This window comes from Miscanthus floridulus, chromosome 18 (genome assembly GCF_019320115.1).
Source record: "Miscanthus floridulus cultivar M001 chromosome 18, ASM1932011v1, whole genome shotgun sequence".
Taxonomy (NCBI): Eukaryota; Viridiplantae; Streptophyta; class Magnoliopsida; order Poales; family Poaceae; genus Miscanthus; species Miscanthus floridulus.
The window spans coordinates 14685223-14698463 of NC_089597.1; the positions used below are offsets into that span (position 1 = coordinate 14685223).

The 13241-nt window shown below is 47.3% G+C and overlaps 1 protein-coding gene and 3 pseudogenes across 1 annotated transcript; all 4 read left to right on the top strand.

Annotated features, from left to right (window-relative positions):
• Positions 1–242: 242 nt before the first annotated feature.
• LOC136523333 (flavonol 3-O-glucosyltransferase UGT89B1-like) lies at positions 243–3598 on the top strand (annotated as a pseudogene).
• A 24-nt stretch (positions 3599–3622) lies between these two features.
• On the top strand, positions 3623–7727 carry LOC136520272 (uncharacterized; annotated as a pseudogene).
• Positions 7728–7889: 162 nt separating this feature from the next.
• Positions 7890–9891, top strand: LOC136523334 (pentatricopeptide repeat-containing protein At2g36980, mitochondrial-like; annotated as a pseudogene).
• A 196-nt stretch (positions 9892–10087) lies between these two features.
• On the top strand, positions 10088–10633 carry LOC136519860 (uncharacterized). The gene has a single exon (XM_066513244.1). It carries the CDS (start codon positions 10098–10100, stop codon positions 10575–10577), a length of 480 nt encoding a protein of 159 aa, XP_066369341.1. The 5' UTR covers positions 10088–10097; the 3' UTR covers positions 10578–10633.
• Positions 10634–13241: the final 2608 nt, after the last annotated feature.

Here is a 13241-nt window from a genome sequence, read left to right on the forward strand (position 1 = left end):
GTCGTCGGCCGCCGGCCGCCATCTAATCAGTGGCTTCTCCGGCATGTACCCAAGCTCCACCAGTGTGCGGCATCCGACATCCGAGACACAGGATTCTACCCATTCTGACATCGGAACGTAAGTAAATGATCGAACTTGGTCAGTTGGTCGATAGGTTCCTCCCTTCACATCATAGCAGACTGCATCCACCCCGCCTAGATCTAGACGGTTAAGACGGGGACGGAGAGGAGCTAGAATGTAGAATGGGGGTGACGAGCTCAAAGATGGGAGAGATCGAGCAAGTGGATCTTGAAGAGTCGAAGCGGGCTCGGAGCGCGGAGATGGCAGAGGCGGAGCCGCGCTCCGAGGCGAAGGCAGTGCCAGGAAGAAGACGGAAGTGTTGGCCGGTTGGGGAAACCGGGAAAGTGAATTTTTTGTCGTCTTCGCTGGCGAGGAAGAAATCCCTTCCTCTTCCAGACGACCGACCGGAGCTGCGGCTTTGTGGACCATGCGATGAGCCTACAAAAAATTTGTTCCACGAACAAAAATAGTACGGAGTAAGTACTCTCTCGGCATCAAAAATAAATACAGTACACATCTTATAAAAATCAATCAATTGATCAAATATATAAAATACTAATACTTATTATACCAAATACGGAGTAGTAGACACTATTAGATTAATTGTGTTATACTCACTCTGTTCCAAAATAAGGGTTGCAATGGTATCCGTGCCGGTCAAACTCTTATCAAATTGACTAGTTTTTTTAGAAAATATTAGCAACATTTGTATCTTCAAATAAGTTTATTATGAAAATATTTCAACGATCTATCTAATAATACTAATTGAGTACTATAAATATTAATATTTTCTTGTATATATTTGGTTAAAGTTGAAAACGTTTGACTCCTCGAGAAACAAAAACGCCACTTATTTCAGTAAACTTATTTACAGATGCAAATATTAACATTATATCTTTTAAATTTAGTCTGGCCTAAAATTAGTTGACTTCTCGAAGTGTGAGATAGCAAATTTATTATAAAAAAGATGGGGATGAGCCTTCCGGTCATATGGAAGGAAGGGATTTTTTTGGTCATATTTTTAGTTTCTTTTTAAAATTTGTCAGAATGATATTTTTTGTAAAAAAAAAATATAATCAACAAGTTATTTATTAGACCATTATTTTGCTAGAGTAAATTTAAAAATATTAGGTTAAACATTTCAAAGTTAGAATGCTCGGAGCCTACAAGAAGTTTAGATGGTCCCAGTGGGTCAACACATAAAATTCAACAGAAGTGGATTTACCATCACGCAGAATTAGAAGAATACCTTACGTGTTGTCGTAGGACTTTCAAATAAAATATTTATAGAAAATTAGATTAAATTATAGAAGAATATGATAGACAAACAAAAGTACAATGTGGATATCTTGTGTGTTGACTAACTAAAAATAGTAATTGGATTTAGTGGAAGATGTTGTAGTAATTATCTAGGGATGATGTGGCACTTAGTGGAGTACACAATGTGGATGACTTGCATGTGAAGATTGAGAGATAAGTGAGGTTTTTGCTTTTATAAGAGATAGATTTGAGGGTAAACAAAATTTTATGAAAGGGGGAAAAAAGAAAAATCAACACTTGAATAGTTATGATTATGGACCCGACATGCACAGTTGTATCCGTGACAATTTATATATTAATTTCTCATTTCCTTTTCTACTTCCATAAAATTTTGTTTAATATTGATTTTTGCAGGATAGTAGGGGTCCGTTTGGTTCTTGCCGTGGGATCCCGCGCCTCAGCTGTGGCCGCACCGTAATTGCGGCGTCGAATTCGGCCGCCGCAACTGCGGCAGATCGTGGCCTCGCAAATGAACTGCAGGAGTGGGTTGGCGAACCAAACGCTTGCCTCGTGTACTGCACAAAAAGTGCGGTAGGGTGCCGCCTAGTTTGGTAACCAACCAAACGCTCCCTAGATCTTTGCAATGCCTGATGCCTAGCGTTGTACTACTACTTCCTCAGTCAAAAAAAAATCTCTCATTTAACATAGAGTCAAATAATTTAAAGTTTAGTTAGATTTACAAAAATATCAGCATTCATATCATTAAATATATTTACTATAAAATATTAATACCTTATAAATATTTTAATTAAAATGTAAAATTATTTAACTTCTCGAGTGCCTGATAAAGGCAGTTGGGGTTAGTTTGAAAATTTCTTTAAAAATGATTAAAAATAAAAAAATAGCAGCCGGAGAGCTGAACCCTGAGTAACAATTTCAAGCACGCAGTCTGGATGGTTCGCGGACCTCCACGACCCGAACGTTCGGGAGAAGGCAAATTCCAGACACCACACACACACAGAGCGGCTTCGGCTAATTTCCTCGTCTCTCCCCAATCCGACCACCCCCATTCATTCACCAACCCAAAATAAAAGCCGTCCCGGCCATCAGGTCAATACGAATTTAGCACGCAACGAAACGAAAAGATACAAAATTGCCACGCTCATGGCACGTCAGCGCGTCGGTTAGGTGGGATCTGAGGCAGCCTGGGTGACAAATGACCACGGCTGCCCTTGCGCACTAGGTTCTAGCTCTGGCTCAGCCGCTGGCCCCTCGAGATCGGCGCCGCGGGGATCGTCTTCTCGCCGTCCGGCGTCCTGCGCACCGCTGTCTCGCACTCGACCTTCCGCCGCCTGGTGAGTCGCCCGCGGAGTGCGACGACGACGACGAGTTCAGCGTCTCGTTCCCGACGATTCCCGGCGAGCCGTCGTACCAGTGGAGAGAGATCTTGATGATGTACAGGAAGTACATGGCAAGCGCTCTGGACGAGCAGGTCGGCGCGTCGGTGAGGCAGAACTTCCTGTGGAACCTGCACGACAGCTGGGGGTTCGTGTTCAGGGCGCTGGAGGGGAGGTACCTGGAGCGGCCGCTCGAGGACCTGGGCTTCAGGCGCGTCTGGGCGGTGGGACCGGTGGCTCCGGAGGCGGATGCCGCGGGTGCCCGCGGCGCGCAGCCAGATGTCGGCTTCACCGATCTCAGCGCATGGCTGGACGCGTTCCCGGAAGGCTCGGTCGTGTACGTGTGCTTCGGGAGCCAGGCCGTGCTGAGCCCCGACGTGGCGGCGGCGCTTGCCGAGGCGCTGGAGCGCAGCGCCGTGCCGTTCGTGTGGGCCGTGGGCGGCGCCGTGGTCCTGAACGGGTTCGAGGCGCGCGCCGCGGCGTGGTGGTGCTCGGGTGGGCGCCGCAGGTGGCGCTGCTGCGGCATCCGGCGGTGGGGTGGTTCCTGACGCACTGCGGCTGGAACTCGACGATGGAGGCGGTGGCCGCGGGGGTGCCCATGCTGGCGTGGCCCCTGGTGGCCGACCAGTTCTTCGACGCGCGGCTGCTCGTGGACGAGGTGCGCGTCGCGGTCCGCGCGTGCAAGGGCGGCCTCGGCTTTGTCCCCGACGCGGGCGAGCTGGCGTCCGTGTTGGCCGACGCCACCGGCCAGAAGGGCGCGCGACGTCAGGGCCCGCGCCAAGGCGCTCGCGGCGGAGGTCACCCGTGCAGTGAAGCCAGGCGGGAGCTCGTACGCTGATCTGGAGCTGTTGGTGCAGGAAATCCGAAAGCTAGCAAGCTAGCTCACTTCTGCACAAGGCAGTGCTGCTCCTGGTAACGCACAAGACAGCGGTGCTCCTGATAAAGTAACGGCAGGGGCAGCCACGGTCATTTGCCACCTTATACTGCCTCGGATTTCAACTGGACTGATGAGCTGGCGTGCCACGAGCGTAAAAATGATAATTTTATATCTCTTCGTTCCGTTGCTTACTAAATTCGTATTGTCAGTCATTCAAATGAGATCTGATGAGGTGCCGTTTCTTGTAATGGTAAAAAGTTAAATCTGCCAGGTTCCGGAGTTCCTCCGGCGATCTCTCCCTTAGACGGCCGTCCCCTTGCGCGCGCGCTCCAGCAGGGCCTTCCGCATTCAGCCTTCAGGTAACGACGGCAGGGATATACTCTTCGGTTAATTTCCTGCTAGGCAGTTAGGGATCGCTGGAGCGTTCGTCATGTAGTCTCCAGCGCTTGTTGCGCATTTCGGTTTGATACTTTGCTGGTCGGATTGGTGGCGGTGTTCTATTCATTCGATTGAGCCAGGAATGTGCGTGCATGTAGCTCTCCTCGAACCATCGATGGGTTAGGTCTTTTCTTAGGAAAAAAAAAGGGGGGATTAAAGGTAGATACCCATATGGGCGCAAATTTCTTTATTGATTAAACCCATTTAGCGATGCTTATGCTCAGCACAATTGTTTACTACCTTTCTCAAGTTCAATAGTTTTGTTTGGGGAAGGAATGGAAGGATGCTTGCATGAGAAATTTCGCATTCTATGATGCTTATTACTGTGTGTGTGATAAATTGTTGCGAGTAACTCACTACTACCATAACTATTGCAGCTTGCAGAGCCCACCTAATTTCTGCGAAATGGATAGAGGGCAGAACGGGGAAGGCTTCAGGCGCAGGGATCCATTTGCTGGGTTTGTCAGCTTTGGCCCCAACAGGAGCTTGATTTCTAGCTTCTTTGGAGGGAGGAATCCATTTGAGGATCCCTTCTTTACCTGTCCATTTGGGGGTCGGATGCGGGCCGATGGGAGGGCCTTTCGGGGACATGGGGAATGATGGGTTCATCGAGCAAGCTCCTCCTAGGGGTAACAGCAGAAGGCCTGTGATCACAGAGGTTGATGAGGATAAGGCAGAAAATGCAGAGCACGGTAACGAGCAACCCAACCAAGACTCTTATGTTCAGGAGCCGGATGATGGGAGTGATGGTAGGAGCCTGGATGATTCGGTTTAACCTCTTTGGCACCGCTCCTGCGTGCTCCGGCTCTGGCACTGTTCAACGCACTGTAGCTGGAGCCGCAGGAGCCGGGAAAACCAGCTCCGCCGGCTTCGTGAACAGTGCTCGGTGAACAGTGGAACAAAAAGAAGGAGGGAGGACAATAGCTTCGATGAATAGTGCTGCTACAGTGCAGGAGAGAACGGCTTCATAAACAGTACCGGTGTCGATGGAAGCCGGAGCCGAAACAAACGAGCCCTGTCTAGTTTCATGGAGTTATTGCAAGGATGATATGTATGTTTCACATCTTTTGATTTGTTTCTTTGTAGGGACAGAAGGTGGCCAAGTCCAGCTGCACAGGGATCTCAATAGGGGGCTAAGGCCCTGTTTGGTTTCCATAAGTCAGGTGATTTATTAAGTCAGGTGACTGAAAACCAGTGACTTATAAGTCATGCCTGTTTGGTTGTACATGACTTATAAGCTCAATAAAGGTGTGGGCAGCCGCAGGCTCGTACTTTCACATATCAGAGCTCTTCCGTGACGTATGGTGGTATTAATGGAGCTTACTACACTGCTTCAAAGACTCGGCGGCCTGGCAGTGATGGGGTAAGCTAGTTACTTAGGAAGCTGCAAGTGATGCCTTATTTTGTGGTTCTTGGAGGTAGAAGTGACGATACTTATGCTTCTTGCAGATCACTGTGGAAGAAAGCAAGGAAGCAGATACAGCAACTAAAGAGGCCACTCATAGAATCTCCCGTGGAATCCATGATAAGGTTGACAATCTTTGCTATGTTCAGAGCTGTACTTGATTAATCAAAATTATATTGAGTAGCCCGGTGCACACACGATTGTGTGCCTAGCACAAAGTTGACTTATCAATTGCTAATGGATCAAAAAAGGCAAAAACAAATTAGCCTTGAATTTGGTGCTGTATAACTAATTTTTCTTTGAATTTTTTTAGGGCCATTCCCTGACAAGAAAACTGAATTCAGATGGGAAGGTTGACACCACACAGACGCTGCACAACCTGAATGAAGGTTAGTTTGATATGTCTAGCTTCCCTTGATGTGGCTGAGATTCAATTTTCATTAATTCTAACTCAAGTACTTTATAGATGAACTAGCTGGATTTGAGGAATCATGGAAGGGGAATGCTGGACATTACTTGCCTGGCTGGAACCAAAATGCTGGTGCACCTAATAGTGATAATTCTGGTAAGTCGTGCTTTATATTTGTATAAGAAGTTATGCAAATCGCTTCTCAATAGACTTGATCAACCAAGTAGGTTGTACTTTCTGAAGACAGAAAATTTGTTTTTTTAGCATTATTAATTGTTGAAGAAGATTCCATTCCTTCTAAGATAGGTTGTCGTCCACTATGCACTTGCATTTGGTCTGTCTTTATTTATACCAAGTTGAAGTCCTAGTGAATGTCATCATAAGTGAAAACTATAGTGAGACTGCCTTCTGACTTCTTAGTGAGACGCTACCTACAGTGTACATCAACAAGTAGATGCTGAAATATGAAGTACTACAAATCTATAAAACAAAAGCATTTTTCTTTTTCATTTAATAAACACTAGCGTAATCTGAGATGAACACTGTGGAGACAAACTTGTTGCTTGAGCATCTTTTACAGGACTCAGTGCACATTGTGTGGGTATTGCTGCTCTTGGCCTTTTCCATTTTTTTTCCCACACCGAATTATTTAACTGTCTTCACTGTGGAGCATAAAGTGCATAGTTCAGTTACGATTTTCTTGTATTGCTTCAGTGCCTAGTGGGTTTAGGAGCTGACATGCTTCAAGATTGTGTCCAGTAGCCATGTACAAGCAAAGTCCCTATAACATTAATTTTGTACTGAAGCTACTAATGAAAGAATCGCATGTTTGGTTTGAACATGGAACAAATTACGATAATTGGAGGAAAAAGTAAGCCTTGAGTGCATTAGAGAAGAAACAGTGTCCATGATTCCATGGTGACATTAATGACTACTTTGGATTCTAGAAATGGTTAGGATGAAATCTTGCTCCAGGATGCATGTACATACCTGACAACAAGCAGGGTCACCCATGGTTATGAGCATGTAAACATGAGCATCTCGCTTGATGCCCATCCTTGTAGTCTTACTTCCTTCTATACTGGTTTGCTAGGTGATTACTCCTGCTTAGCAACAGTTACTGGCGCAAAGGTTTATGTAGCAAACAAAATTGCAGCATATTTTAATAACTGAAATTATGTTTGAACTCTAAAATCCTGAAATAAAATGTTGGGGGCTGTCTGTTGTAGTTCTGAATGTGTCAAGGTTTTCTATGTATGTTTTGTCAAGATGGTCCTCTGCAAGTCATGTTGATCCATCGAGATCAAATGTTGCATTGTTGCATCGGCCACCTTCTCTAACCTTGAGTTCTCCACCTGTTGGTGTACCGCAGGTAACCGTAGCTCCAATGGACGTGACCGCGGCGATCGGCCTGGGGCTGGGCGCTTCCTGGGACCGAGCAAGGCCGTGATCCAAGGCGCAACGGAAAGCCAAAATCACCCAATCTCCTGAAGAGGGTACACGCTATAGCATGGACGGAGTAGATAGATAAATAAACAGCTGGTTTGTGGAAGCTGCAACTCTGCAAGGTTCAGGTTCAAGTTCGTTTCAAGAAAACAAACCTAAGGTCCAAGTAACCAGAGTCCTGACGAAGGTCCGAACGTGCCCAGTACCTGAATTTGCTATTGTGTGAATGTGTGGAAACGTAGAAACTCTCCATTGAGGAGTTGCTGTGGTTGTACAGTACTACTACCTTATCTGTGGAAACCATTTGTTTCGTCGAGTCTTGCTATAAAAGCATCGCGTATATTGCAAACCAAACCTGATTCGTTATGTCTGTGTTGGCTTTGTTCTGTTGTTGTGAGTTGTTTGGGTCTCTGAAGGATGTGAAAAGCCATCTGCTTCTGTGTTTGAGGGGAAAACAAGATACCTCGGTTTTTTTTTTTTTTTTGCTTTTGCCACCGTTAGCAGTAAAGGATCGTCGAAGAGAAACTACGAGATTCAGGGTGGGAACAGGTGCCACTGGTAACAGTAGAACACAAATTGTGCAGTGGCCATCAGCGCATGTTCAGGCGCTCAACTCTGGGCATTGGCACCACCAGGCAGCATGCGCCCGAAGTGACACCGCGCCGGCCGGTCGACGCACGCAGCTCCCGCACACTCTCGGCACCGGCGCCGGCGCCGCTGCCTTTCGGTTTCAGGGACGAGCTCTCTCGCGAGTCGCGACCCAACCCGGCCCGGCCCGGCCCCGGAGGCTGAGCCACGCAGCGGCGTCGTCTCCTCGAGCCGGAAACAAAAGGCTGCCCAAACCAGAGCGAACGTGTCACCCGTCTCAGATTGTTCGTGAACACCGCGGGCGTCACCCACCCAGACGGCCATCGTCCGCCTTGCGCCGCTTGGCACCGGTCGCCAACTTTTTTTTTTTACCCGGACCGGCCGTGATTTCTCGTCGAGACTCCAGACCACGATTCCTTTTCGTCCAAACTACAAGGCCACGCGGACCACTGCCTCCCGCCACGTCTCCCCCCACGCCCAAGGGCCAAGGACCCCAACCCTCCCGCACGGCCGCGCCGCCCGCCGCTTGGCACGCACCATCATCTCGTCCTCAATGTCGCCTGGAACACACTTCTTATGGGCTGTTCACGCGGTGGCATTGCTTCTGTTCAATGAGATGCGGATGTCGGGACTGACCTGTGATGATGCAACGCTCTGCAATTCTGCATTCTTGTTGATGCTTGCACAGAGCGACCTGAACCGTCTACCGGCTTTGCAGTTCAGCAGTTCACAAGTTCATAAGCCGATTGATGCTGTTTATCTCTCAACAATAAACAGCATCAGCCGGCTTATCTACCGCAAAAATCAGCCGAACAGCTCATAGTGCAGAGTGGATGGAATGCCATCGCCGAGGTCAGTAACCCCCTGATCTCCTTGTACACCAAACTCAGCTTGCTCGATGATGCCGTGCGGATCTTTGACTCCATGGAGATCGATGCAGACCATTGTGTCATGGAACTCACTGATCGATGCTCACATGGAGCTTAATTGGCTGTGTAGAACAAGCCTCTTCTCTCGTTCAAAGCATACCTGAAACCAATGTAATCTCATGGACGGACTGCAATGATCCGAGGACTTGCAAGGAATGGCTGTCCTGATGAAGCCCTTGTGCTTTTTTTTTGGTCAAGATGTTGGCACAGCATGAACACATCCACTCGGATGACTTCACATTTGGGGAATCGGGGCTGTGCTGCATGCTTGTGCTACGGCGGCATCTCTGGCAAGTGGAAGGATACTAGGATAGTCCATGGCAGGGCGTTCCAAAGTGGGTTTGCATCCTACTTGTATGTTGCGAACAGGGCAACAGCTTGATGGACATGTATCCCAAGTGCGGGGATGCGGAGGGCGCAAGCAATGTGTTCATTGGCATTTCTGATAAGGATCTGATCTCATGGAACACAATGCTGTTCGGGTTCGCGATGAATGGATGGGCAAATGAAGCACTGGCGATGTATGACAGCATGAAATCCAACGGTGTCTGCCCCAACGAGGTGACGGCCTTCTGGAGCAAGGGAAGAAGACCTTGTTTGAATCAATGGTATCTGCGCATGGAATCCAACCAAAGACAGAGCATCTGGCTTGCGTGTACGCGAGATCAGGGAACATCACAAAGGCTACTGAGATACTGGAACATTATTCAGAGACAGTTTAGACGCGCAGCAGCGACGTCCATGAAGCTCTGCTCAGCGCGTGCTCATCGGAGCACCTGAACGCCGGGGTTGCAAGGAAGGTATCTGGGCAAGACATGGTGGCGGCCGAGTCCGCGAGAGACGCGGGCTATGTCATGCTGTTCCAACCTGTTCTGCGCCACTGGGCAGTGAGCGAGGCTGAGCGGATGAGAAGAGCGATGGCTGAGCACGGCGTCAAGAAGGCTCCTGGGTGTAGCTGGGTTGAAGTGAAGGGCGATGATGTGAAGGCATTTGTGTCAGGTTTTTCACAGGATCTTGATCATACTGGTTTTGTGCGCGATGTTATTCGCTTGTTGGATTGCGAGATGGTGAGAAAATTGTGATGTGGAGTAGTAATGGTTCAGGTCTCCATCAGAGTCCCAGATCGACATGGACTATGTTGTTGCTGTTGTACTCCAGATAGGGATTTTCCTGTTTCCGTATAGCAAAACAAGTTGTCCGGATCTGTGCCACGGATTGCGTCGTGATCACCACCTATAAAAAAAATCTTGAATTCAGCAACGATCATATAGCTTCGTCAGGGGCAACGATGGATCTGGACGCGAGCCCTGCCATCAACTTCTGGAAGGACCCGAACGCCGAGCCCTGCTGCATCTGCGGGGAGGAGGAGGAGGAGGGCGCCGCGGCGGCGGGGCACACGGAGCTGACGTGCCCTTACAACTACCTCGCCCCCGCCGCCGCGTCGTCGTACGTGCCCTGCCGGGCGAGGGTCGCCGCCTGGATCGAAGGCAGGGGCGCCCTCTCCGAGCACCGCTGGTTCCTGCGGCGCTTCGTGCGTGCGAGCAACCTGCCTGGGAGCTGCCGGCCGGCCGACCTGGCCGGGCTCTTCGCCGCGTTCGGGCCCCTGCGGATGTGGCACGTCGCCATGGACGGCCCCGGCAAGTGCAAGGGGCTCGCGTGCGTGGTGTTCGAGCGCCGAGAGGACGCGGAGGTGGCTGTTGAGGACCTCAACTGCTACAGCTTCGGTGGCCGTAGCTTGCGGGTCGACTGGGCGTATCCCAGCGCCTGATAACCATGGAAGCAAGATGTACATCATAATACTATACTATTGCTTGCAATATCTTTTGAAGCTTTGTAAAATCAAATACGGCAGCACTGTCACACCACCGTACAATTTTTGTCCGTTGGCTGGGTTATAAGCCGTATTTTTTAACCGACAAATAATATTTTTCTCTTACAACAAATCAGTCAATAGTACTTTCAGTCATGGCTTATCAGCTAAGCGAACATGACATTTATTTTATATATATGTATATATGTACTCTCTCTCTCTCCCAAATTAATTCAAAACATTTCAAATTTGACCAGTTTTGTATAATAAAATAATACCCCTCTATTCTAAATTATAAGTCGTTTTAACTTTTTTTGGTATATATATTTTGCTATATATCTAGATATAGATGAACCAAAAAAGTCAAAGTAAAGTATTATTAGACTCTTTATTAATTATATTTTTGTAGTATACCTATTTGACGTCATAAATGTTTATAATTATTTCTATGATTTTGGTCAAACTTATGATGCTTTTTACCCTCTAAAAAAATAAAATAACTTATAATTTAAGACAGAGAGAGCAGCAGAAATCGCAGAAACAATCGCAGGCAACACTGGAACCACTCGTTTCCTTTTGCATCCTCGTATACTTCCTTTCTTAAATAATGGAAAACAATACCAATATTTGCCTCATGAGGTATTGGATGCAACCGTTGACAGGAGAGGCATGGCAAGAATTAGGTTCATTAGTGAAGCTATTTTTTTTTTTTTTTTTGCTTCAGCTTCATGAACAGTTCCACCGGTGGAGCTGAAGCGGTTTTGGTAAACCGTTTGATAAAATGGCTTCCCTGTGAGAGCATGTTTTTAGGGGCCTGGAGGAGGAGCCGGGAGAAGCCACTTTTTTTTGGCTCTATCCCACCCCAAATCACTCTAAGAGCATGTTTTTAGAGGCTTCACAAGTGAAGCTATTTTACTTTACCCAGTTTGGTAGAAAACGGCTCCAAACAGCTCCTGAAGCCGGTGGAGAAGCCCTGCCAAACGGGGCCTTAGACGCGGCGGGGCCCGTGTCCGCAGTGGAGCGTGGTGCTTCGGGTACGTGAAGCTCACGTTGAGCGTGGAGTTCATCCACACCGACGACGACGCCGCGCGCGAGGGCGTTCATCAACATCAGCCGGGACTACAAGGACGCAGGGGCGTATCTAGTAGGGTTGCCTGGTGGGCCATGGTCCACCCTAAGAATTTGCCAAGACCCAAGATCCATGTAGGGTGTGTTTGGTTCCATGGATATCTATGGATATAGAGTGTTTGGTTAGATGGACAAGCTGAACTTGATATCCACAATAAAGAATATTTTGGGTAGATGCTGGATATCGTGGTCCTCAAAAATCTAACGGATGAGCGTATCCACGTGTTGATTAGCGCATGTTTTATGTGACAATTAGAGTAGTATAGTGCTAATTTAACATATTTTATTTTTAATTAGGGATTATAATGACAAGATTAGTGTCGATGCATATTTATTAGTCTATAATTTGTTGTTATTATTTTTAAATAATAAATATAATTAATCAATTATTCTTATCCCATCCAATCTCATCCATCCAACCAAGCAGAAAAATGGCTCGTCCCATCCATCCAACCAAACAGACAACATGGATATCCATATCCCGAAATCCATGGATGGCCATATCCCACCTACCCTTGTCCTCAAACCAAACACACCAGAATAAATATTTCTCTCTATTTTCTCATTTAAGTGTGGGTTTCAAAATAGTTTTTAGAGACACTTTTAATCTATTTTATATTTGTATGTATATTAGTGCATTTCATTTGCAGTATTATTATTTTTTGTTAAATTGGATCACCCTTACATAAAATCCTGGATCCGCCACTACAAGGACGTGCCGACGTGCACGGTCGACAGCTGTGCTCCTACACCCTGGCCAACTGATCAGTAGTAGGAGATTACGTTGGAGCCTAGTAGGGCCTCTTTGGTTGGGTGGCCAGTCCCTGGACTGGCCTGCTGGAGTTAAGATGTGGATGTTGGTTGCTTGTTCTTGGACCTTAGCCAGGCTTCTGCTGACCTCCGTACGCACCTGGGCCTGTGAAAGCTCTAGTTTGGTTTTGGTTAATTGATGAAACCCTAAGTGCTAACCTAGTTTATCAAAGTAATTATGAGATAGGTAGCACTACTCCAAGTGATGAAGCAATAACGAAGATCATGATGATGGTGATGGCATGGTGATGATCAAATGCTTAAACTTGAAAAGGAAGAAAGAGAAAAATAAAAGGCGCAAGGCAAAGGTATAAATAGCAGGAGTTATTTTATTTCGGTGATCAAGATACTTAGTGAGTGTGATCATATTTAGGTTAGATAGTCGTACTATTAAGAGGGGTAAAACTCGTATTGAAATGCGGTTATCAAAGTGACACTAGATGCTCTAACTCATTGCATATGCATTTAGGATCTAGTGAAGTGCTAATACCCTTGAAAATGCTTTGTGAAAATATGCTTACACATGTGCACAAGGTGATACACTTGGTGGTTGGCATATTTGAGCAAGGGTTAGAAACTTCACCGGCGGAGTGTCCGCCCGTAGAGTGCGGACAGTCCGACGGTGCCATCGGCGCTCTTTACAGAAAAGACGGAGGTCACTGAAAGTGACCGGACGCTGGTCTC